Source organism: Cheilinus undulatus, linkage group 19 (assembly GCF_018320785.1).
Source record: "Cheilinus undulatus linkage group 19, ASM1832078v1, whole genome shotgun sequence".
NCBI classification, from domain to species: Eukaryota; Metazoa; Chordata; class Actinopteri; order Labriformes; family Labridae; genus Cheilinus; species Cheilinus undulatus.
Genome location: NC_054883.1, coordinates 13458961 through 13486107, shown reverse-complemented (window position 1 = coordinate 13486107; position 27147 = coordinate 13458961). Strand labels below are relative to the sequence as shown.

Here is a 27147-nt window from a genome sequence, read left to right as displayed (position 1 = left end):
TACTGGTCTGAATTACAACACAGATATTGATTCTTCATTTCAATACTCATCACTGGTGCACTTGATACTTAACATATAAAAAATTTTGGTTCTAGAGAATGATTTTAACTGTAAAATAAACAGTAAAATAAAATTTATTTTTACCCAAATTATGTGGACTTGTTGCCGTCATATATCTACATATGTAGGCCTATTCAAAATTGCTTAAAAATAGTGCATATAACTGCCTGATAAACAATTTCTAGGTAGAATGTCCCCAGATCTTCCTCAGTTGGGCTAAGCCCCAGATATCAAATCTCCTGGCTCTGCTCCTAGTTGGGAAACAAATGTGAAATAATGTGGAATTAAAAAAAACAAATCAAGATACCAGAGGATAGAATCAACAGAGAAATGTAAAGAAAATAATCCCCCATGGACTGATGAGCCTTACTCTATGTTTGAGGAGGTTGATGTTATATATCTACTGGAATAATCTATGTTGTGATGTTAATTCACTGAAAGAGAAGCTCTTGGTGAAGTTTAACGTAAGTCCCTTTTTCTGCACTGTATGACCTAAGCTGGGGTGGGAAGTAACTAATTACATCAACTCAAATTGAACAGTTTTTGGCAGTAACTGTACTTCTTTGAGTATATTTTAAATCAGTACTTTTATGCCTACTTAAGTATTTTTTAACCAGAGTTACTGCATTTTTACTTGAGTGCAATACTATTGTACTTTTTCTGTCGTTTTTCTTGACTACACAGTAGCACACAGAGGGAGAATGATCCCACACCACAACCCAAAACCGCTGTTGCGGCAAAAACTATTGTGTTGTTTCTGATGTAAGACACATTTGCACCATGAGTGAAGTTATCCAGTGAGTTGGAATTCCCAACTTTAGGTGCTTCTAAAAGGTATGCATATTCTTCATCAGTTTGTTTTACTTTAACTTGAGTAGTTTTAACCAAAGCAACTGTACTTTTACTTGAGTACAACAGTCATGTATTCTTTCCACCTCTGGACCCAAGAGAGTTAGTGCTTCATGAAATAGCTTATCAAAAAATGTGAGTTGACCAATGAGCAAAAACTGGAATAGCTGTCTAAATTTGATGTTTAAACTTGCTAATATTGTCTCAAAAGCTTGAGAAGACAAGCTAGTTAATGTGTTTAATTAATATTCCAGTTTGTTTGTCTTCATCCTTTTTTTCTGGTTTATTACACTGAAACAACAACCATGCAGTTTTATCCTGGTTTGTTTAAATTCTTGGCCGAAGGCATGAAGCCCATGTGGACTGGGCATATAACTGTGTATGACAAAATAAAAACATAAAAACGCGTGACTTCAAACTGCATTCCCCTATAGACAGTGAAAGATGAAGCTTTAAACTGCGGAAATATAGGTCACAGTTTAATTATTTTCCCCCAGAAACATCTCAAAAACTTTATAAATGTTAATCTAGAAGTGATTCAAGGGTTTATAGGCCTACCGTATGTGCAAGTGTCTTACTCTTGCCGAGCCTCCTCCAGTTGAACAGGTGAGGATTGTGACCTGGGAACGTCATATCTTTAGTGATAGACGCCGTCTCTCTTATCGAGTTCCAACTCGCGTTACAATATCCTCCTCGAAGCTAACACTAAAAGCAATTTTTGCCAACCAGTGTTGGAATATATGAGAAGATGTTCAGAAGTCACAACAAAGAGCCAAAGCACAGCCACATGCTTCGGTCAGGTACATATGATACTGGGTAATGTAGTAAATTACCCCTTTTCTAGATTACTTTTAGCGTTCAGAAGGCTTTTTCAGGATTACGTGTCCCACTAAACTGTTTGTCGTTTGGGCGCTTCTCTGGTAACCATAGCAACGCCACTCGCTCCTCTATATAACTTAAAAATTCGTTTGATAGTAAATGTAGAAAACAAAAAAAAAAAAATGTTCAAATTAAAAAAAACATTAAGAAACATTTTACAAATGCTTTTATCGACAAAACAAACATCAATTTTATGCTTTTGTCTGACAAAAGAGGTACAGCACTTACTTGCGGTTTTGTACCACGCGCACAGTGATGACGACATATTTCCTCGACTTGTAGTTCCAGTCAAACGGTTGGGTTTTTAGTTAAGGTCTTGAAAGATGATTTTTAATTAAAAGACGTTCATGATTCAAGCCAGGGTTTATTTAAATGCGTAGTGTTCCTCGACTTTTGTTGTTTAAACGCAGTAAATGCCTCGACTCGGAAAATGAAAGACTAGAGTTAACACGTGAGTAGGCTAGCTAGCTACGTGGCTAATTCACATGTTAGGTCCACTGCCATTCATCGGAAGCTAGTATACCGCTATTCAAACTCGTTGTGATTGAAGGCTTCAAACGCCCGTGAGAACACAGAAACCGAGGCTGCTCCTATGGCTGGCAGCAGGATGAAGCTGGAGCTGTCCCGAGTGGTCCAGGGAAGAAGTCGGCTGGGTGTCCTGACTGGACTCGGCCGGATGGGACAGCACTCTCTGGAGGTCCCGGGCTGTCTGCTGTACACTCACTTCGGCACAGTACCCCACCTCACCCAGGACACTCTGCACACCCTGAGTAAACTTCCCTCTGTCTCACAGGTCACCCTGTCTAGTATGTAAGTTAAATTCATCACTCTTAACCAACTCTGAAGCAGTGGCGGACTGAGGATGTCTGAGGGGCAGGGGCGAAAATATGAAAGGGCCACCTGCTGTGTGCAGTAGGGCACCCTTGTTCAAAAAGTTTTCAAACAGAAACCCTGGTTAAGATGTAGTGTTTGTATTATGATTATACATACCACACCTGTGTAATTAAACAGATAAGGAATTCAGATCAATTTAACCATTTTTCTAACAAAGACACACGGGAGGTTGTCAGTAAAGACTAACTTTATACCAAGGAGCGCTATTTTCCCTTCACCAAATTCTGTCCACCTAGACAGCACTTAAGAGGGCACAATGCCAAATTTGGTCTATTTAGAGGGAATGTAAGAGGGCACTGTGTCAATTTTTGTCTACTTATGGGCACTGAAGAGGGCAATTTGCCATTTTTTTCCACTTTGAGGTTGTGTACGAGGCTGTTTTTGAAATTTGTCTCTTTTAAGGGCACTTAAGAGGGTTGATGTAGAGGGCACTTACAAGGACACTTTGTCATTTTTTTTCCACTTAGAGGGCATTTAAAAGGGCTTTTTTTAAAAGTCTTTTTTCATTTAGAGAGCACTTTAGAGGGCACTTTGGGATGTTTTGTTCACTTAGAGGGCATTTGAGAGGCACTTTGGCAAAATGTGTCCTCTTTGATGGCACTTAAGAAGGCAAGTTGTCAAATTTCATCCACTTAGAGGGCACTTGAAAGGGCACTTTGGTAAATTTCTTCCTCTTACAGGGCACTTTCAAATTTTGTCTACTAAGTGGGCATACAAGAGGGCACTTTTGCAGCAGTTTTTCAAACATTAGGGTCACGTCCCCAGCCAGCTTTCTGAGTCCAGCCTTGCTCTGAAATTCTGAATCCAAATGCATCTTTTTTTTTTCTTCTCCAGAGCAGAACACCAGGAAGTGCTGGAGGAGTTTAAGAATGGCTTCCTCACGTTTGCAGGTACTTCAAATCAAACACATTTTTATGCCTCCTCTCACTCCTCTATCGATATCTTTCAAAGAATAATTAATCATATTCCAGCATAGACAGATAGTATTGATGAAATGGTAACCCACTATGAATGTATTAACTAACTGAAAATCATGAAATCTTTGTATTTTCACTAATGCAGCACTAGAAAGGCATCAAACTAGGCAGACATCCAGCATCATACAGCAGTGTTTAAACCTTATCTACATTTGTAGAATGATGAGTAGATTCCAACTGAGTACGGATACATTTTTTTTGCCTTATATTGGCCAAATTACTGGGGCTGATAATGGCAAAATGTTTTTACTGAGTATACAATGTAACGGATGCATATTATTTGACAGCAGAGTCCATCTTTTACTAAACAGTTTTTTAATGTTAAAGCTTAAGTTTAAGTTCACTCGGATGAAATACTGTTTAAAATTGATGTAGACTCTTGGCGTCAGAAGAAACATTTCCTAACAACGATTGATGTCTGGACCTCGCGGACGTCACTGCCTCCCTCCGTAAAAAGATGCTGATATTTTAAAGTTTCCCCTTGTGATTCCATTATCCTGACGTTTACCTGCTTGGCTTGTTAATAACTTGGGGAAAACAATGGAAAGCTAAACAATGTTGGTTGTAACAGTTACAACAACAGTAGGCTATCTGCCTCTGCCACACTTTACTCCGCTGACCGTGGTATGGTTCTTCTCTCTTCGTTCTTAAGCTTGTGCAGATCGTGCAAATAGTTTTTTTTGCACTTCAGAGAATCAAGACTCAGCGTTGTATAAGACAGGTTAAAAGGACTAAATCTTGAGTTTCACTTTCATTTGCAGTATGAACCACTGCTGCATCTGGAAGCAGAAGGGGAGGGCGAGAGGGAGCAAAGAGCTAGAAGTAATAGGGACGATTCTACAATAAAACAGCTTTAGAAGATCGCCGATACGTTCTGTTTCTTCATGATCTGAGATCGTCCTACCGTGCACCCCTAATAGAAACTATTGAGAAAATGAGCCAACTTGTTCTGATTTGGGTGGAATGAAATGGATGGTCTAGATTTAGTCAACAAAAACTCAAAAACACGTTAGGCCTGTTTTAGTCAATAAGAAGTCCTCACATTTTAGTCTTTACTTTTGTCCAAGGCATTTATTTTCTTTGAACTAATTTAATTAGCAATCAGTTATTCATCCTTTAACTACTACCGCTTATACTGTTTGGAGTTGCAGAGGAACCAATCCTTGCTACCACTGAGCAAAAGGTGGAGCACACCATGGACTGGTCACCAGTCAGTCACAGGACTAACACTTTGATAAGCCACATAGTAAAATTTATACATATACGTATTAAGGGTCAGCTGATATGGATTTTTCAGGGCTGATATCAATTATTAGTAGTTCATGAGACTGATAACCAATATTTGGAACCAATATGCATTTATTGAGTCTTGGCAAAATAGAACTGCACTGTCACTAAAAGGAAAGCAAATTTAGCCCTAGCTCTGTCAGCATGAGAAACAGCACAAAGCAATGCAGGGGAAGCAGGAAAACAAGAAGTGATGTCATACACTCACTGTGTCAGTGGTACCAAGGCTTAAGTGTTATTGACTGGCACTCATGTGATATCTAGCCGACCAGATTATATTGTATAAAGGACATTTGTTGAGATTGTGGAGATTGATAATAAAGCCAGAGGGGAAAACACTTATTACTGTGGAATCAAAGTAGTGCACCTTTCAACTAATAAACTTTATTAATTGATAAAATAAAAGGCAGATTCTGGTAATCAGCCAAATGCCAAATATCGTCCTCAATTATCAGTCAGGCCAATAATCACTCTATCACTAACATACATATACATACATATATATATATATATATATATATATATATATATATATATATATACAGTGCCATGAAAAAGTATCTGCCTCCTTTCTGATTTCTGTTTTTTTGCATATTTATCACACTTTAATGTTTTGAATCATCAAACCAATTTTAATATCTTTTAAATCATGACTTAACTGTGATTAACCACAGTTCTTGGAAAGCTTAGTTCAGTTTCACTGGCCACACCCAGGCCTGATAACCGCCAGATTTGTTGAATCAAGAAATCACTTAAACAGAACCTGTCAGACAAAGTGAAGTAGGCTATAAGAGCTCAAAAAGAAATACATCATGCCACGATCCAAAGAAAATCAAGAACAAATTAGAAACATTGTGATTGAAATCGATCAAACTGGAAAAGGTTACAAAGCCATTTTCAAGGCTTAAGGACTCCAGCAAAGCATGATCAGAGACATTATCCACAAATGGAGAAAACTTGGAACAGTTGTGAACCGTCCCAGGAGTGGTCAGCCAACCAAAGTTACTCCAAGAGTGCAACAACAACTCATCCAGGAGGTCACAGAAGAACCTGGAACCACATCCAAAGAACTCTGGGCTCACTGGCCTCAGTTAAGGTCAGAGTTCATGACTCGACCATAAGAAAGACACTCGGCAAAAATGGCATCATGGGAGAGTTCCAAGGCCAAAACCACTGCCGACAAAAAAGAACACAAAGACTCGTCTCACATTTGCCAAGAAACATCTTGATTTTCTCCAAGACTTTTGGAGAAATATTCTGTGGACTGACGGGACAAAAGTTGAACTCTTTGGAAGGTGTGTGGCCCATTACATCTGGCATAAAAATAACAGCATTTGATAAAAAGAACATCATGCCAACAGTCAAACATGGTGGTGGCAGTGTGATGGTCGGGCTGCTTTGCTGTTTCAGGACCTGGACCACTTGCTGTGATTGGTGGAAGAATGAATTCTGACGTGTACTAGAAAATCCTGAAGGCCAACGTCTGGCCATCAGTTCATGACCTCAAGCTCAAGTGCTCTTGGTTTATGCAGCAGGACAACGACCTGAAATATACCAGCGAGTCCACCTGGCTCAAAAAAAAAAAAATTAAGGTTTTGGGATGACCAAGTCAAAGTCCAGACTTCAATCCAAATGATATGCTGTGGTGTGACCTTAATGCTGGAAAACCCTCCAATATGGCTCAATTAAAACAATTATGCAAAGAAGAGTGGGTCAAAATTCCTCCACAGCGATGTGAAAGGCTCATCACCAATTATCACAAACGTTTGATGTCAGTTATTGCTGCCAAGGGTGGCACAACCAGTTGTTAGGTTCAGGGGCAATAATTTTTTTCACAAAGGGCCAGATAGGTTTGGATTTGTCCCCTCTTGATAATTAAAATCATCATTTAGAAACTGCATTTTTGTTTTTACTTGGGTTGTCTTTGTGAGATATTAAAATTGGTTTGATGATCCGAAACATCTAAGTGCAATAAAGCTGCAAAAAATTCAGGAAGAAGAAAGGGGGCACATATTTTCTCACGGAACTGTACCTTGTATATAAGTGGAGAAGTATCATGGACTTTGAATGTCCAACAGTCCAGAACTTTTTTTCTAGTCTTGTTTTAGACTCCCTGACAAAAGTAAACTTACTTTTCATTAGTTTATATTGCCAAAGATCTATTTTTGTCTAGTCTTAGTCTTGTCTTCCTCATGGAAAAGGTAGTTGACTAGCATCTTTAGTGATAGTTTTCATTGACTTCATGGAGCAACTTTCTTTATTTAATGGAATTAGATTTTAAAAAACAATGTAAAGGTAACCCTGCAAAGCAGATAAATTGGTAAGATTCCATTTCTGTTATCAGACTGATCCACCTTGCAAAACTCCAATCTGAAACGATTATGCCGGTCCGTTCTTAGACTGGCTTAGTCGGCATCATTTGAGGAGAATGAGGCGATGACTCAGACAGGGTTTAGTTGTACTGCAAGCCAGTAGCAATGGCCGCCGCTGATGTAGCAATTATTTCAGATGAAGCCATAATATAGGAGCACTTTTTATCAATCCAGTCACCCTCTGATGATTAATTGTAGAGTCCTGCCCTTTTCATCCACTTTGTATTGGAGATTTCCCGGATGAGTGTGATATAGCCTATGTAATGGGCATATAAAACAGTTTATCTGGCGTTTCAAGTTAATGTAAGGGTTAGTGTGCCAAATCTCTTTTTTAGATGCAAAATCTGTAGGTACAGGACCTCACTGTGTGATTGATTGACCTGCAGTTTCTGTTGGTGTCTCCATTTCACAAGCAGTCTCTGATCTTGATCATGTCTGGACCCCATCTCTCAATTTTTTTATACGTTTACGAGAAAATGTTGGGCAAAAATCTGTTAAGGTAGATATTTCAAGGCATGATGCTAAAAGTGAGAAAAAGCATAAGAAATCCCTTGCAGAAGTATGTGGCACAATTTTCAGATTTAGATTCCTGTGTGTCTGATCGTTTATAAATGTTGAAAATAAAGTGTAAATATATTTCCAGGGGCACTATGTGTTCTCATCGTCAGTATTAATATTTCTGGCATTTGAACTGTGCTTTGCTCAGACTGTTTCCTTTGGCTGAAGTAGCCTTTGTAGCCTTTTTAAGAAAACATCTCTAAAAACAAGAAGTGAAATCTAATCAGAATCCTTTATAACCATGTAATCTTCTGCAGTGGAAGAAAGGGGTGTTTTAAATGAACCTTTTTGCTGTTGTGTCTTGCTGTAATTGTAATTTAAGCCCCTTGCAGTTGTCATATTTGAAAGAAGGAAAACATCAGTTGTATGACCAATGCATTGATGTAAATGTCATGCATGCACAGAGTGTACGTTCACTCTGAAGAGCTAAAGATGTATGAATAAATTTCTTCTGGTTAAATTGGGAAGGCTGGAGCCAATTGGCTCTAAATATACTGTATGTTATGTTCAATTTATGCAAGCTGATTAGGTCCATGACTACAAAGTGCTGCTGCCCAGAAAAATATTTATTTATATGCCCCAGAAGAGCGACCTCATTCAGCTTTGCTGTAAGCTTCATCCTGCTTCAGGCAAGAGAATTCAAAATTAGAAATGTAATCACTGTAGCGCCACTTGTTGTAAACTGTCAGGGGATTACTCCAGTTCTGTTTGTAAAGTCCTAGAAGGGAAGGGCAGTGATTGGATAATTAGAATTAATAAGAGTATTTTCTGCCGTGTAGCCTTTTGTTTTTGCACCTTTGATCGTCGGCTGCAGCTGCGTTTACTGATAAGGCCACACCTCATCCCTCTCCTCAGACTTGGAGTCTCCACATTAACATGAAGTAATGAAGCATTTCACCCCATCACCTCACTGCATGCTGGGCCTGCCTAAATCAGAACTATCTGATTTCATTTCTATATGCATGTCACACATAAAGGTTGTAGAACCTCTTAATACTTTTCAATCCCACATGATTTAAAAAAATAATTAAATCTGTTATTTTCAAGATCAGTAGCATCAAAAAGCACTGAAGCTTTGAAAAACACACATCTTCTGCCATACTTTGAAGACTTTTTCATAAGACAGGTGAAGGGAGAGGACTGAATTCACCAATAAATGCAAGCAAACTCTTTCACACCTCTAAAAATTCCACAGACACATCAGTGTATTTGTGGAATTTGAGCAAGTGTGACTGAGTCTTCCTTACATTTAACCCAATACTGAGGGCTCAGTTCTTCTATTTTTGATGCCATGATATCAAAATAGGCATCAGTTTGGTTTGGTTTTTTTCTCACACTGTGTCCATTTTTAAAATTATGGTGTTGTGAAAGCACAAACGTGCATTGACTTTTGTTTTGTGCTCTGGGCAGGTCTTCATGACACGGTTTTGTACTGCTCGCTGCATGACCCTGCGACCCGCTGCCCGACAGGTTACACTACAAACAAGGTAAGACTTAGAAGAATAATTCCACATTTAAGAATTAATTCACAATATCAGATGAGATGTTCATCAACATTCTCACATAGTTGTGTTTTATGTGTAGCTAAATTCATAAGTGAAATGGCTTCACAAAAATGATTGAATCAGGAAAACAACTAGTCAGGCCATGTTTAAAGAACAGAATTTAGGAGTAAGTATAACCTCTTGATTGCAAAAAGGACTTCAAAGCAATGTATCTGCACAGTCTGCATGAAGAAGTCCTATTGTATTGAACCAGTTTAGTTAAAGACCTACATGTCACATGACATTTCACTCAGTATTTTCCTTACGAGTTTCTTACCTCCATTCCTAGTTTTTTTTTTTGTTTGTTTGTTTGTTTTTTTTTTGTTTTTTTTTTTTTTTTCTTTTTCTTTCGATTTTAGCATCCAAGATCTTTTTGGGAAGGTGCTGTCCTTCCCAAATACAGACTATGAGCTCTCACCCAGATGGATGTGAAACAAATACCATGCAACAGACCAGTGTTAATTTCATCAACTAAAACTATGACTGAAACTTTTCATCAACAGCCTTTTTTTCCATGACAAAAACTAGACTAAGAGAAAAACAACAAAAATAGATCTGTGATGACTAAAACTGACAAAAAACGAAGTTTTGTTGTCATCAGGATGACTAAAACTAGACTAAAATGTAATGTAGTTTTCATCAGACATTCAGAGTCCATGATATTTCTCCACCTCGGGTAAATCTGTCTAAAAACAATGCATCTGTATCTCTTTTGCCTCTCAGCTGTAGAAAGTTTGGTAGAGTGCATAGAACACACTACCATGGTTTGGTACCAGATTTAGACAAGAAAATAAACGCTTGGACTAAAAGTAAAGACTAAAATGTGAGGACTTTTTATGGACTAAAACTAGACTAAAATGTTTGGAGTTTTCGTCGACTAAAACTAAAAAGGGTAAAAATGACTAAAATGTGACTAAAACTAAAATGCATTTCATGTAAAGACTAAAACTAAGACTAAAATTGAAAATAGCTGCCAAAATTAACACTGCAACAGACATGTGAAACACTATCTGGTGTGTCAGGTTACATATAAAAGGATTCTCATACCAGTTTGAAACAGACACTTGCATTAAATCAGAGACTTTAGTGTTCATTTTTGTCAAACCTCTACTCATTCCTCTTCCCACTACTATTTTGTCCCAGTAATACTCCTTATAATTACATTCATTAATAAGTGAGTTATGGAGGTGCTTATAGGGGAGTTTATGCCTACATACAGAGCCAGGCTAGCTGTTTTCACTTTCCCCTAGTCTTTATGCTAAGCTAAGATAACAATGACATGGATATTAATGGTTTTATCTGTGTCTTGTATGTCATTAAAGAGGCAATTACCTACATTAACATCCCCTTTGTGTTGTTTTTTTTTTTTTGTTCTAGACGGTGTCGGTATGGGGCAGCGGCGGGCGAATTGAGCTGACTGTGGAGAAGTTCATGTCCCTTCAGAAGACAGTGAAGCCAGACTGGTACCAGAGCATGGCAGATGGAGAAACGTGGCAAAACAACACTTCTCGCAAACGGGTCCGAAAGTCTGTCGATCGAACTCTGGCTCACTTGGATGAGTGTCTGCTTGTACACCAGAAATCCAAGGTACACAATCACACACACACACACACACACACACACACACACACACCCAACCCTCCGCCTATTTACACACAATCCACTTTCCTCTTACACCGTAGAATCAGTCATGCACGGCACGAGCACACGGGACAAGGATTGATGTTTGGTGTTGTTGTGAAGCTCTTCCACGGCTGGAAACACAGTGAGATTATGAGGAATACATTATCAGTGCGTACATGTTATCAAAAGGTGTTCAGCTTCATGCATGGCTAATGAAATCAACCCTGATACTTTATTTTAAGCTCTGAGCTGATAACTTAATTTCATGATAGAGAGAGCAGTACTGATCACACATAAAGAGACGCAGAAAAACCTTCACCAGTTAGATATGTGACACTTGAACCCGGGTAAGCGTCATTGGAGATGATACATAATCTAGTCTTTTGGTCAGCCTTAAACATCAGTGATATGATTTAAGCTTTTCAGTGCTTGCTCATCTTCTTCAAACACTGTACCTTTTTTCTTTTTTGCACATAAAGAAATGCCCTTGTAACTCAAATATAAGATGGGTGTTATATGCCTGTAGTCAGATTACACCCAACCACCTACCACCCTCATTAAAACTAAAACTTTGATGTTATTTACAAAAAAGACTTCTATGAAAATAATGAAAAAATGATCTGTTGACTAGGAAGGTGATGATAAAGGTTAGTAAACATCCAGTTTGGTGGACCTGGTGACAAGACCATAGGCACAGGGTGGCCCTTTTTCACATAGGGCCAGATAGGTTTGGATTTTTCTTCCCATTGTAAATAAAATCATTATTTAGAAACTGCATTTTGTATTTACTTGGGTTGTCTTTGCGAAATATTAAAATTGGTTTGATGAGCCCAAACATTTAAGTGTGACAAATATGCAGAGACATCAGGAATCAGAAGGGGGGCATATACTTTTCACAGCACTGTAAACCTAAGAGTCCCCTGCCTTCAGAGAAACAATGAGGAAAAAAAAAAAACAGATAAGATGAGAGAGGACTGTCATGTAGAAAGACATTTAGAGAGCAGTTGCCACTTAAATTGTACACTGCCAATAGAGTACAGTTATTTTAGACTTCTAAAACAGTGTACTAGTGCTTTATCACTGTAAAAAGTTAAACATTTCTACTGTGTTCTATTGTTTCACCACTGTGTAAAATAATGATAATGACTACAATATTCTGAAAAGTTTGAGTCATTTCCTCTCACACTACCACAACAACAGAAATGAAAGGGATGTGTACAATAATGAGGACTGAAGCAAAAACAAGTAATGGCTGAGTTACTTTTCAAAGTAACTGGGGGGGGGGGCTAAAGGGTATTAATATCTGAATGGTGCCCAATCCCATATGGAGCCTCATGCAGCCTTATTAGACGAATAATGGAAAACAGGCAGCAGAAAGAGTGGCAGAGCTACACTACACACACTGCACAAGCAGTAAAGCAAGATTACAGACCATGGTGATGTGATTTAAAACTCTATTTGATAATAAAGTCTGATTAACCTCTCTGTGCATCAACAAAAGATGTTTGTGTGACCTGCATTCTTACCCCCTCCCTCCTAGTACAGTGTTGTTGTGAATAAAATTTGGCATTCAAAAGACTAAACTGAGTTTTTTCCCCTTCCTTCTGCTGTCTTGCCCTTTTTTCTGCTTCCCAGTTGGCTGTTTAATCACCAAACTGCTTCTCATTTGCAGGAGTTGGAGGGAGTGGAGGTCTTCGGGGTGGTGGAGGGAGGAGACATCCTTGAAGAGAGGCTGCGCTCGGCTAGAGAGACCGCCAAGAGGCCTGTGGCTGGATTCTGCCTGGACGGTCTTCAAACAGGCACAATCGACCAGAAACTGAGGACCCAGCTCATCACCGCTGTGACCGGGGAGCTGCCTGAGCACAAACCCAGGTGAGACATGGATGTGAATGTGTGAGAAACATGTTCATTGATTACTGAGAGAACAAGGGAGATCAGCAGATTGACTGAGAGGTTGTCCCTGATCACAATAAATGAAGGGAAACCAAGAAACAGAACGTCTGCAACAAAACCTCTGTGCTGATGTTTTATTCATTATTTTGGCTTCAGTGAAGAACATGAAACACACAGGCCGGCAGAATGCTGATTCAGCAGTTTTACATGAGCCTAAAGGTGTTTTCTGCACCGGTTCAATAAAGAAACAAAACAGAAATGCCTTCCAGAATAAAACTAAAAACAGTAATTATAAAGTGCAGACATAGATTAACTATACAGTCTGTTTCAAACATCACTTTGAACATGCATATTGGTTTAATAAGTTAAACAAGTATTTGCCTCTCTAATCCACCTCTTTTTAATATAAACAGATTTTTTTCCTTTTAAATCTTGATTTTCTTTTATGCCATTGGTAATCTTTTGAGCAGTCATAGCATATTCTGGCATATTTCAAAAACAACCATGGTATTCTTGTAATGATGTAATAAAAAATCTGCTGTGTCAGATGTGCATGTTGATAGTTTTTTAAGTTTGAATTGTGTCATGTGAAAGCAAATTTGAATGTGCTTTCCTTAAGTTATACTATCAGAGACAATGACAATGTTTAAAATCACAAGTTGGCCAATACCAGCACCAATGTTTTATTCATTAACCGTTGTTACTTGTTTGATTTTTGTTATTGTTAACGTCTTCATCCAGACCAGGGACCAGATTTAACTTTTATCATTAAACAGTATTATTTTAGCTTTTTTTACACTTAGAGGGGATAAATCCAGCTATAGAAATCCACAGTACAACTTCCTTTTTAAACTTATTTCAACTTTATCGACTGCATCTGCCAAGCCTGCTGGGGTGAGCAGCCACCGATGCATTGGTGCATCACCAAATGTAAGGTTTAAAAAGGCTTGAATGTTTCTTCTTGAAGGTAAATCAGAGATATAAATGATCTGAGGTTTATTGCTAATAAACTTTAGAGGCTGTTCGAATGAAAGAGGGGATGCAAACAGAGGTTAAGGAAAAACAAATGTTATTCATTTGATCATCTATCCTAATGTAACTCGGTTAACTCAAAGAAGTACAACTATAAATCACTTCCAGCACTCCTTTAATAAATGCTAAATATCCTTGTTGTCTTTTAGAATTGGTAAAAGAAGCATTTTCTAGAAGGATTGGATGAAATGCACAGAGGTGCACTCTGTGCTTGCTGGCAGGAAGTGCTCTTTGTGTCTTTAATCCTGGGGGTAATTCTGTATGCTGGTGGATAATTTGGGAAGGGTTTAACAGGGTTAAAATTGGATACCACCCATCCTACATGGTAGCTTTATCCACTTCCTGAAAGCAGTATGTTTTCTAAAGGGAGCAAAACCAGCCCACACTAACTGCATGGATCTTACTAATGATTTTCAAATCAATAGATGTGTTCACAGTGATGTTTTTAAACAGATTAGATGGTCGATTTACGTCTGCAGCTAAAGATTACTGTCAGAGTTGTAAGTCTGTAGATCACTTTCTAAATATTAATTACTTTTATTTTGTTGGGGAGAAGAAGGAATTTCTGCACCAATTAAATCAATAATGTAAATTTGACCAAAGTGACCTCCTCTGCATGTTTACAAACCTCTAACAAGGAGTGTTTCTACCAAAAAAATAAATAAATCACTAGCTTTCAATAAATAAATGATGCACATGTGATACATGAATTAATAATCTAATCATTTATTGGAATTCCTTCATTGGTAGTGAACTATCAAACAACTGCAGCAGAGCAGCCAAAACAGTGAGTCAGAGACTAATTGGGGAAAGTTAGTGGGTCCTGTCTAATCACTGAATTATTGACCCTGATTGATTACAAGTGGAGCAGCTCCTGTGTGTGTTCCCCCACCCACCCCACACTAACAGTGTCAGCAGTCATTATCTCAGATTCAAACTGAAAGATATGGTGCAAAGTCAATCATGATTAAAACCTTGTCTTCAAAACATGAGTGTTTTGTTTCACATTTTGTGCAGTTTCAAATACTAAAAGCATAAACTCAAACTTCTGTTCTAACTAAAGACGTTTGGCTGACAGATAACAAGAAGAAAAAATGTAATGACAAGGGTTTATTGAATTATTTAATGTTAGGAACATTAATTTTTCCCTCAGATGATCCACTTGATAGAAAAGAGAACAGAATATTGCCTTCTAGCGATGCATGCTTTCTTCTATTTGATGTTAATGAACTGAAGCTGAGAGGATTTGGATTGGCAGCCTTTTCTAATTATCACTTTAATAAGGTGTCATTTTAATTTTCAGCTACCAGCATCTTCATTGTCACGATTTTCTGCTTTTGTCTATTTTATGATGTTTACAAATGAAATCTCTTTGGGTCTTATACTGTTGGTTAAACAACACAAGTGAAGCCTTGCGTTGTTTGCCATTCTGCACGGATTTATCCTGAATTATTTTTAAAAAAGCTGATGGATGGTAAGGATTTTTTCAACACTAAACACCCCATGAAGATAAAAACACATAACTTACAGTGCAGACCCCTTCATTTTTTTTCAGTCTTGTTATATTGCAGCCTGTTGCTTTATTCATTTAATTTTTTTTTTTCCTCAATCAACTCTCAGTACCCCATTATGACAAAGTGAAAACAAAATTTCATGAATTTTTGCAAATTTATAAAAAATAAAAAACTGAAATTTTACATTGACATAGGTTTTCATTCAGACCTTTTACAACAGCACTTGAAATTTAGCTTGGATCGTTCCTGAGATGTTTCTACACCTTGATCTGAGTCCGCCTGTGGTAAATTGAATTGCTTGGACATGATTTGGAAAGGCACACACCTCTCTTTCAGAGGTTGCGATGGACTTTTTTTGTTGTCCTTCATTTTGACAGAAAGGGTCGTAAAAATTCCGTCATACCATTTTACAATCTGTCGTTATAATTCTCTCTTTAATATCTGTTATATATAATAATAAAGAATTCAACATGACTTTATTAGTAGTGTTCGATTTATGAAGCACCGTTTCCCAACTTATTTTTAAAGAACAATCTTGGAGGTTATGCATTTTTATTGGCATTGACAGAAAGATGAACACTGCAGCACAGCGTTTACTGCTCGTCATTTTTTACACAGTGACGATGGAGCAACAATCCTGGTCTTCAAGCAAGCAACTACGAACTGTGCCATTTAAAATATCAATTACAGTTTTATGAATATCTTTAATGTCAAGATGTTGTAGTTTGAGGAGTATCGCTGATAACAAGTTGTTCAAAGGCTGCACTGTGGAGCTGTGCACATTTTTGTCTTCTCCACAGGATTTCTTGTCATTACCACGCGCTAAATTATATTAATGACACAAGAAAGTACGACTTCATGTGATAATCACAAACTCCTCCACCAGTTGCACAAGCTCCCTGCAAACGTGTATGCGACGTCAGACTGATTTAACTCCTAAAATAATGGTAATATAACAGACTTTATTTAGGTGAATCATCATTTTTTAAACCCTATGTTAATATTAGCTCTGAAAAAATGATATAATGGACTTTATTTAGGTTAAGCATCATGGATCTGATCACTTAGCTTAAGTTTACGGTTTGATCTCATAAATACTACACAGTGCTCAACAGCTGCTCTCATCATCATTTTTACTCTGCAGGAGGCTGTCATTCTTTTTGTGATAAGGGGAATAGTATATAAAGAGAACATTATTTCCTAGAAATCACTGTGTAAATGCCTTTGTGTGCTGATGATTCTTTAGAGCGGCTACACACAGATGTGTGGAAAAAATCATAAGAAAACATTTCTTCTATCTAAAATTAGAGCCACCGTTTATGAGACCATGTCTTCAGTTTGTGTGGTGTACTCATCGCTTGACACTCTGCATGCCGACCTGTATCCCTCTGTGGCGTACTAAGACACCTCTAGCAGCCTCTCTGGGCACTGTCAGAGACTGACACGCTTTCACTAATCCACAGTGTTGAGGTCAGTGATAGAGCCCACTGGCTACAAGATCTTTCAATGGATTAAATAGCCTCCTTGATAGTCAGTGTGTGCAAAATGGAAAAGGTCTATGCATCTGTCTGTGTGCGTGTCCTGAAAAGCAGACTCATCCTCATCATTTCAGTCAGTCAAAATGATGGACAGCCTTCAAAATTCTCTGTCATCCTTCAAAAATCCATCAATGACGGCGAATTTTCAGTTAGCATCGCCTCTGTTTTCTATAGAGGACTTCAGCATATCAGAGCAAAAACCAAGCTATGAGGTCAAAGGAACTGTCTGCAGGATTGTTGCAAGGTACAGATAAGGGAAGGCTACAAAAAAGTTCTGCTGCCCTGAAGATCCCCAAAAGAACAGTGACCGAGTAAATCTCAATTAGAAGAAGTTTGGTACAACCAGGACTTTTCCAAGAGCTGGTGGCCCAGCCAAACTGAGCAATCGGGGAAAAGGGCCTTAGTGAGAGATAAACCAATAACCCAGTGGTCAGGACAACAATCACAGCAGCGCTCCACCAATCAGGGCTTATGGCGCTGTCTCTGAGTTCAGAGACAGGATCCTTCTACAGAGAGGTTTGTGCCTTTCCAAATCATGTCCAGTCAGTTTATTTTAACCACAGGTGGAGTCCAGTCAAGGTGTAGAAACATCTCAGGAACTATCAAGAGAAAAGGGAGAACCTGAGCTAAATTCCAGTTTTGTTGCAAAGGGTCTGAGTACTTATGTCAATGTGATTGCTTTTTTTTTTTCTTTTTTTTCCTAAAGTTTCTAAAACTCTGTTTTCACTTTGTCCTTACGTAGACGAAGAGGAAAAAAAAAGCTAAACGACTGTAGCATCAGGCTAACCTGGCACACCAGATGGATTTGTTTCACACATCCATCTTGGAAAGCTTCAATAGGAAACGTTTGAGAAAAGGCAGAGACTTTGAAAAAAACTCGGAGTGTGATTGGGTGAACGTTCTGTCCGTCACATCTCTACGGGCCAATCAGACCAACAAAACATGTTATGTAGCCGCTATCAAGCTGGGTGTGTGCAGCTACTGAGGAATAACGTGAAACATGGTGACTATAGACATGTAAGTACTCGACTTTTGTCGTTTTTGAAAGGAAAACAACTCACTGCTGTTCTTTGTTCTTCTTTTAATGAAGAAATGTTGTCAAGTTCTGATAAAACTGGCACTTTAGTAGCATCCACACTAATCTCTTCCTCAATAACTGCACAAGCTCTTGCTGCTGCTTGTTTACGTCACAACCCTGCTGCACCTAAAAGTACTGCCCCTCGTCGCTGATTGGTCCTGTCTATTTCTAACCGGGCCCAAACGGTTCAGATGGGACCTCTGCAAGATGGATTCGCCAGTGAAAAACAAGGAAACAGGTGTATCCATCTGCTTTGCAAGGTTAGCATCAGGCTGCAACATCACAAAATTGAAGAAAAGTGAATAGGGCTCTAAAGGACCATGTATTCACATATATCATTTACTTGATAACAAGATAAATCAACTCATTATCACAGGAAAACAAATGTCATCCCTTTAAAATAGAAAATTAAGACATCACAAGAAAAACCAGCATTATCTCGAGAAAAAGACAAAAATAAGTCAAGGTCACAAGAAAACGGACAGATTTATCACAGGAAAATGGAGTATATATGTGGCCCTTTCGGGCTTATGTAGAATACTTTCTGAATGCACTGTATGTAGGGAGCTGGGATGAATTAGAATCTCCCTCAAATAACATTAGTTATCTTTTTATTATATTACTTGTAAAATCTTTACAAAAGAATATGGAATATCAGAGCTCTAAAATATTTTTAAAGAAGCCCATTTGAATGGAACATGGCAGGTTTTGCCCAAAATGTGTCTGTTCCCACACTTATTAAAACCAAAACTTATCTTAGACTTCACTGGCTTTGTCCTGTCTGAATACTACTCTTCTGAATGTGACACCTCCTGAGCAGTAGTCTATATCATGCTCTTCCTTCGTGCTTCACTCTCTTGCCTTTGAATAGACTTTTTACAGATACCATCCTGGCTGAAATTTCTTACTGCAAGGAGATGCTTCTTTTTCTAGATAGTAGGAAGGGGCCATTATTGACCTTTGTTAATACGACCTGACCTTGACATCTGTAGGGCAAGAGCCAGAGAGATCCAGAGAGCACAAAAAAAACATTGGTAGTGTAACAAAATGTCATTTCCCTGGTTGTTCGACTCACCACATCACTACTTCATGACCTCTGTTGCTTTTCTTGGTGAAAGATGATTTTGCTCATCTCCAAACAGGCTTTGGAAAGAGTTCAGTGTACACACTGGCTTTACTGATAGTGAAGAATCATGCACTGACATAATGGCTACCTGACCAGCTCTCATTATGTGGTTGACTCCTTGGCGGCGCACACCTGTTACGTCATGTGTATTGATGCTCTGATTGGCCTGTAATGAATGTGACAGACTGTCCAGACACCCTCTGAGTTTATTTTCCCAAACTACGTCTGTAGGGTGTTGGCCAGATGGTATCGTATGGTGGTGTATTGGATCCTATAGTCAGCTAACCTGAGATTCATCATCCTTTGTGCACTTTAGTGCATAGAAATTCTGCAGGTATTTTTGATTGTCTAACAGTAAAAGTTTCAGTGCTTTTGTGATTAGACATCAACTGATGCTTACTGTAAGTTTTAATTCTTTGTTTTCTGCTGTTTCTGTGTGGCTCTCAGACTGCTGCAGGGTGTTGGACGACCTGACGAGGTGTTGGATTGTGTGGAGGCCGGTGTGGACCTTTTTGAGAGTTTCTTCCCCTTCCAGGTGACGGAGCGAGGCTATGCTCTCGTCTTCAGCTTCGATATCTCCCCAGACCCGGAGCGTGCAGGTAGAGCGCCCACCAAAGGTGTGGTTAATAACTGTTTCTAATATTAATACGATATTCCTGGCAGCTGTAAAAGGTAACAAGTTAATTTTAGCTTGAGATCATTATGTATTAAACAGTAAATTTATAAATGTATTGCCCTAGGACATCCATAAGCAAAACAAGTTTTTTTTTGTTTTGTTTTTTTTTTACTTAGCACAGAAGGTAAGGAAATTTGTGTTTGATATTTTATTTTTTCGTTGTGTCATACTGGTCACCAGCCTGGTCACACACTGCTGTGGGATGGCATCCCATTGCAACCAGCATTTGTTGCAAGTCAGCCAACGTGGTTGTGTTGGTCACACCCAAGCTGATCTCACAAGTGTTCAATGGGGTTGATGGTAGGACTGCTGGCAGGCCATTCCATCCTCTCCAGTCACACGTTCTGGGGTGGTCTCTGATAAACCCTGCTCTTTGAGGGCGAGGGTCATCATCTTGGGGGATAAAGTTTGGTCCCAGACTGTGGAGATATAGGATTGCCACTGGTTGCGGAATCTCATCTGGCTATCCCGTTGCATTGACATTGCCTCCAATGATGACAATTAGGCACCTAAATGGCAGCACCTGAGGGTACCAGAAGCTCAAAACAACAGTCAATACCAACAGAAGGCGTTGGCCAAATTTTTCAAATAAACCCACATACTCAGTTCTGCTGTTCATCTCACAAATGCATGTTCCTTACAAATGTAGCACCATTTAAAAAAGATAATAAACAGGCTTTCCAACAGCACAAGATTTATTGCCAGGAAGCATTGTTACAGCAAAGCAATAATCTAACAAACACAAATTTCCTAACCTTATGTTCTAAGTTGAGTTCATGCTGGATGCTGTTGAAGTCTGCTAAATGTGTGCTAATCAAACATTCTCATTTAAGCTGTATCTGCAGAGCTCATTCTTGTCTCATAAAAAGATAACTATTGTTCTTCCTAAGCATGTCTCACCCAGCAGTCAATCTGTTATTATACTTGTAGCATTTAAATTAAGCAATGAGACGTTTAATGTTTAATGGAAGGAAGGGTAAAATTAGACTTTTTGGAAGCACTCAGCACTTTATAATAATTCTGCTCTTGTTAAACTAAATGATCTTTCATGTAAAAGATCTTGCCTTCAGCCACAAAATAACTTCAGTAGACAAAGGCGTGATGAAGGAATTTGCTGCCAAATGATGAAAAGCACTGGTGTTCTTCTCAAAAGCATGCACTGTGTAAAAGCCTAGAGCCAACTTGGATGTCACGATGTACTTCCAGAGATCCGGTTGGGGGTCCCTCTTAAGAGATGCATTTGGCTGGGAATGAAATGGGAATTTAATGTGGTGGAAAATATGATTTATCCTACTTTATTAGTACATAACATTTGTGTGCATTAAAGAGACAGAACTATCAGGAAAAAATGTTTTTGGTTGTTATGCTAAGAAATCAAGACCATAGAGGTGTACAATGTTATAAATGAGAAATGGGTCACCACTTTGATATTATTATTGGTGCAGAATCACATTACTGATGATTAAAACTCAATAATCAGCCCAGAAGGCTTAATTTCTATAAGAGGAACCTGTAATAATGAACTGAAATGTTACAGATGTTTCTGATTCTTATACAAATGTGAAGAGAGAGTCACGCTGCTGCACAGTCTAATTACTGCATCCTGATCCAGACTCGCACAGTGGAGTCTTCAGACCTCACAGTCTGTGTTCAGCAGATGAACAACGCTTCATCTCCTCGCACTCGCAGTTTGTGGAGCAAAAAGCCAAAGGCTGCCTTTTAAGCCCATTTTCATAATGAATAGTAAAGACGCACAGGTCTCGGATGGTTTATTTATTTTGCATTATCATTACGCAGTTGTTGAAGTTGCTCGCGTTGCTGGTATTTTACAGCCACAGGTCAATTGAAATAATTGGGTGGAAAGATTTTCAGCTTCTAAAATGAAATCAATGAAGAATCTTATCACAGCTCTGGTAAGTTCACTATTAAGTTCAGACCTGTTGTTCTCACTGTTGTCTCAAGTGAAAAGCCAAGGAAGCGTAATTATAAGAGTTATTGCAGCTGGCCTGTCAGGGACTTTGTGCTTCATTAAAAAGTTGCTTTAAAGTTGCTCAACAGACTTGAGTGAAGTTTGGTATCCAGCAACAACTCGTATCAGACAGCACTAATCGATTCTGCACAGGGAGCATAATGGAGTTCAACGGAGGTGAAGGCAGTGATGGTGTCAAACCCGAAGAGAAATTTCTAATCCCCAATCAGCCAATTACAAGGCCTCTTGGGGGGGATGTCAACACCCTCTCTTCCCGGTTAAGACCCTGTTTGACACTGCAGACCTTAATTTTAATTCACTCCCTCCTGCTGTTCTTTCTCTAAAACCCATTAAAGTTTAAACTTCCTTTCTAGCTCTTACCAGCTTTTGTCCTGCTACTGCACTTACCCAAATATTTACATCTACTAAAACCAGGAGCACAATGACAAAAAAAAGCATTTGGTTGAATTAAAGTTTAGATCAGAGGTCCAGCATAAGTTCTCTGTCTCTCCTTTGTGTGTACAGTCAAAACTGCAGCAGTCTGTCTAGCTAAAGCTAGCAGGTGTAGCTAAAGATAGTGTTATTGTATTATTAATTTGATACACTAATTTCTAAAAGTTTCACTTAAACAACACAAAAGCATCTCACTCTAGAGAGAATGTGAAGTCGATGTTGCACACCTGGGTCACAAGGCGCCAAGGAATGCCTTTGCTTGGTTTATATACGATAGTTGCCTGGAACGTGTAATTTAGACGGAAAAAAAATGTTTGAATAGCTTGTATATTTAACTTTAAATGGAATTAAAGGAGAGGCAAAAGAAAAATAAACAAGGACTGTAATTGTAAATTAAGTTTGAGCGCAAAACAATGATAGAGAGAAATGCATGTGATAAATGGAATAAATCCACCAAAGTTAGCAGCTCTGGATTAGGATCCTGATGAACCACCATCAGTCACATGCATGGACATTGTCATGGACTTGTGTTTGGACTAAGTGCTTTCTCTTTACGTGAGTTTAGCTAGAGATCTACAACAGTACAGCTTTGCTTTTGAAACTTTTTATGGCTCAAACCAGACAAATTACCAAGATCTAAAAAAAATATCTACTTACAGAGGATGGGCATGATTAATATTTGGGTTTATGTTGTCTACCCCTCCATAAAAAAGACAAGGTAGTCCTCTATTGATTCCAAGAGGGGTATAGCTAGTGTTTCTGCAGCACTTGTAGGGTATACTACTCTCAATTTTACAACAGTGATTTTATGATCTGCTTTGGGACTCTGTTACACAGCAGGACTGCTGTTTTATGTTGATTTTTGACTGTCTTTTTGACCAAAAAAAAATAAACAGGCAAGGTTGTGTGCAATCCTTTAAAGATGGGGCTGTCAGCAGTGTTAATATGGCTTGTTTAGCTAACTAGTCCAGCTTGTCAGAGAATTCCCCCTGTCCTTGATGCTATGCTAGCATGTGGCTTGATTTAATTTTCACACTTTTTCTGTTAACAGTGTCAACAGGAATTGAAAATTTACATTCATGCATGTGAAGCACTAAATAACAGTTAAAAAATAAAAAATAAGACAATATGAGGACTCATTGTGTTTAGATAAATAGCCTAGCTTGTCAGAAAATTTCCCCTTTCTTTGTAGCTATCATGCCAGGAAAGGTTAGCTCATGACTTAGCCATAGCTTGATTTAATTTTATCCATTTTTTTTAATTAAAAATACACTCAATTATATACTACACAAGTGTAACTTTGATTAACATATTAGTATAGCACTAGCCAACTGTAAATAAATGGGAAAGTTGGTCAGTTTTAGGGCTATTTTTAGCTAATTAGCCTAGCTTATAAAGCATATAAAAACCTGATTGCAGCTGTCAGTCTAGGAAGGGGGCATGTGACTTAGCTGTAGCTTAATTAAATCGTCCTTATTCTCCAGTTTACTTTTTAAAAGATGCATTTGCTATTATGACTGTATTTGTTTAAAAAAAAAAAAACGACTGCATTGCACTAGCCAAGTGTGAACCAAAGAAAAAAAAGAATATATGAGGACTGGTACTGTTGAGCTAACTAGCCTAGCTTATCAGAAAATTCCTCCAATCCTTGCAGCTATCAAGCTAGGAAAGGTTAGCATGTGACTTAGCTTTAGCTTGATTAAATGTTCAGAAAATGTTCTGTTTGAAAATTGAATGTATATGCCTCTGTATTTTTATTTGTATTAATAAACTGATGTTGCGCTGGCCAAGCGTGAAAAAAATTGGCCATATGATGACTAGCTTTGTTGAGCTAACAGCCTAGCTAACCAGAGAATTCCTTACCTTGTTCAGCTATCAAGCTAGTGTGCAGCAGGTGAGCAGCTGACATATCAATATCTACAATTTTTCTTTTTTTTTGTTTGTCTTTAGTGATTTCTAGCTTACTGTCTATAGCATATCAAAGTACAACACCAGGTTAGCTGTCCTGTTGAGTTAGCTAGCTAAGATAACAGAGGCAATCACTACCAGCTGTGTGATGACAATGATTTAAAGATGTTTAGCTAAATTTTCAGGCTCATTTTTCAACATCTTTTATTACATCATGGTGAGATGAACAGCTCATATGTTTATATGGGGAAAAAATGGCAAAAACAAGTGTACACTTTGTTAATGATGTATGCTGTTGATTTTTTTATTCATTCTTTTAATGCAGCTCTGCAGGTTGTTGACAATACATCAGACCTAAAGAGTATCAAACAAGAGTTTTGAATTGTTAATGTGGTGAAATAGCTTCAAACCATTTTTCCTGAGGTTCATTGTTTTTGTAGTTAACCGCTCTTTGTCTTTGAGAGCCAGACTTGCTCTCTTGCACTCTTTTCTTTACATTTATTAGCTTTGGTCAAGCCTTATTTTCATTCTTATCAGCTTCTCCTTAAGCTACACACACATGCCCCTCGATACTTGTGTTTCATGCATTGTTCATACACTTTGTTGCCCTCTGCTTCAACTGTTTTAGTTTGCTCTTAATCCCTGTTGCGTTATTGTTGCTTTTTAATCCACATCTTTAATTACACTCAGTTCTATGGGCGACTTTTTCTTTCTTCTGCCTCTGTTCTCTATTTTTTCCATCCCTTGTGTCTATAAGCAGCCTATTACTCTAGTGTTCCTCTCTGGTTACTTTTCTCCATTCTCATTACATTAAGGCACACATGTAGGAAGCATGCGTTTGTGCAGCATGTAAACTATCATATAACAATTACACAGAGAATATAGGACACAGTGATGTTTAAAGGAGGTCATCCCTGTGTTTCATTACAGCCGCCGGGTTGATTAAGCCCTGTGTGTTTATAATGACATATTTCTGCCGAAGGATTAGATTATGTTGTGAAAAGTGAATGGTATGCCGGGATTAATGAGATTTATTTATACTTTTTTTCCCTCAGTTCTGGAGCTGGACAAAGAGCAGGAAACGGTGGGGGAGAATGAACAGAACGGAGATCTGAACCTGGATGATCAAACACAGATGACATCCTTTGAGATCAATCTCAACGACAAGAGGTTTGTCGCTGCTCTAATCAAACCTGTCTCTTTTTTAATCAACAGGATGTTTCCTTTCATATGTTTATTGAACAATTGATTTACATTGAGGGAGCCTGTTCATAAATTGTGTTTGAACTTTCTTTGAACTCATCTCAAGGTACCATGACGACTTTAGACCCCTGGTGGATGGGTGTGGCTGCTACTGCTGCAAGAACCACCAGAGGGCGTACCTGCATCACCTGCTGGTGACCAACGAGCTTCTTGCCGGCGTCCTGCTCATGATCCACAACACTGCCCACTATCATGGCTTCTTTGGTGCCCTCAGAGATGCTCTGGCCACAGATAAACTGGACCTCCTCAAGAGGCGGGTCCTTATGGAGAGAAGAGACTTGGACGGATGAATCAGAGAGATAGCAGAGTGATTGATCTTGCTGTTCCTTCAAAGATCACTACACTCAGCCAGAGGCAATCAAGGCTCTATCTCGCTTTTCCCGGTTCATTCAGGATAAACTGTGATATCGTGGAGACCTTGAGACCGAGCCACTCCGTATGTCGCTCATGCCTCTTAAAGAAAGAGGTGGATAAATAGTAAGGGGGCAGATATGGACAACAGTTATATGACGCCTGTCGTGTTCGTGTCCCGGGCTCGTGTTTAGATCTGAGCAGATAGCCAGGAATCAGCGTCAGGGTTTTAGAGAGAACAGGAGCAGGAAAAGAGGTCTGGAGGAACATGCATAAGGAAAGTGATGGATGGAGGTGAACTATTGACTCTGGCTGAATCTCTGTGTGCCTTCTGCTGTGGTCTGACTGCAGGTCAGCTGCTGACTAATATCGTTCGAACTCATTAGCATAGCAGCATTGACATGGAAGCAAACTGAGGTGACGTGCTACTTAAGTAGGGAATATCGAAAACAAATCCTGCTCATCTGCTGTTATACATCAAAATGTCAAGCGCATAATATGATTCCCTCCTGGCTTTATTGTTTTGTTTTTTTTTGTTTGTTTGTTTGTTTTTTTTGCATTTCATACTTTATTTCGCCATCTTTGTGGTGTGCTTCATGAATATTTTTAATGTCTCAGATGAACACATTAATATAAAAAAGCTTCTCGTACACATGCTGGCATTGAAAATACATTCCTGTCAAACACACAGATGTCATGGTTGTTTTCTCTCGTGGGTTTCAGGGAGGTTAACTGAGGGTTCGTGCTGTCAGCTCCACTATTCCAGCTGTGGTGGAAGGATAAAGATCAAATAAAGATACGGGACTGTACTGCCTTCTGCAGGCTTATTTGAAGGTGAAGAGATATAATTGACTGCCAGGCTGCTGGTTTGACAGAGGGAGAGGACAGTGTGATGGTTTTATGGTTTAGGACTTTAGTGGAATTTGTAGGTTACCTTTACAACATCTAGCAGTATAAAGAGGTTTCTGTAGGTGAGATGCATAAATTCTTAGGATAAAATGGGTCCATAAAATGAAAAGATTAAAAAATAAAACCTTGCAGGAAAAATGGAGACAGTAAAACAAGTTGTGACCTGTAGATACTTCAACATTATTGGGACAGGAGCATGGTAATTAACATCAGTTTTAAACTTTGATCCAGAACTAGCAAAAATCAAACAATACTGATAAGACACAACATGATATGTATCATCATACTAGGCTAAAAGGACAATTTTATTAATATATTTTATGGTTTGTAGTTTTGACATGCTATTGAAGTCAGCATTGGATTAAAACTATTGTTTAACTTTAATTTTCTGGCA

The 27147-nt window shown here is 38.5% G+C and overlaps 2 protein-coding genes across 3 annotated transcripts in view; one reads left to right on the top strand and one right to left on the bottom strand.

Moving 5' to 3' along the window:
* The window catches only part of ccdc191 (coiled-coil domain containing 191), a gene marked incomplete at its 5' end in the record, with an annotated part of 20463 nt that extends 18387 nt beyond the window's left edge, over positions 1-2076 (bottom strand). Inside the window, one exon of the mRNA XM_041814700.1 lies at positions 2017-2076. Coding sequence (XP_041670634.1) covers positions 2017-2076 — 60 coding nt within the window. The remainder of the gene's footprint in view (positions 1-2016) is intronic.
* qtrt2 (queuine tRNA-ribosyltransferase accessory subunit 2) lies at positions 2047-27136 on the top strand. 2 transcript variants are annotated; one of them, XM_041814006.1, is made up of 8 exons: positions 2047-2598; positions 3517-3572; positions 9287-9363; positions 10798-11007; positions 12716-12915; positions 19672-19823; positions 25286-25400; positions 25540-27136. In XM_041814006.1, the coding sequence occupies exons 1-8, from the start codon at positions 2381-2383 to the stop codon at positions 25781-25783; spliced, it is 1272 nt and encodes a 423-aa protein (XP_041669940.1). In that variant the 5' UTR covers positions 2047-2380; the 3' UTR covers positions 25784-27136. The 2 variants fall into 2 exon arrangements, with proteins under 2 accessions (XP_041669940.1, XP_041669939.1); XM_041814005.1 differs by having other exon boundaries at positions 19672-19841.
* Positions 27137-27147: the final 11 nt, after the last annotated feature.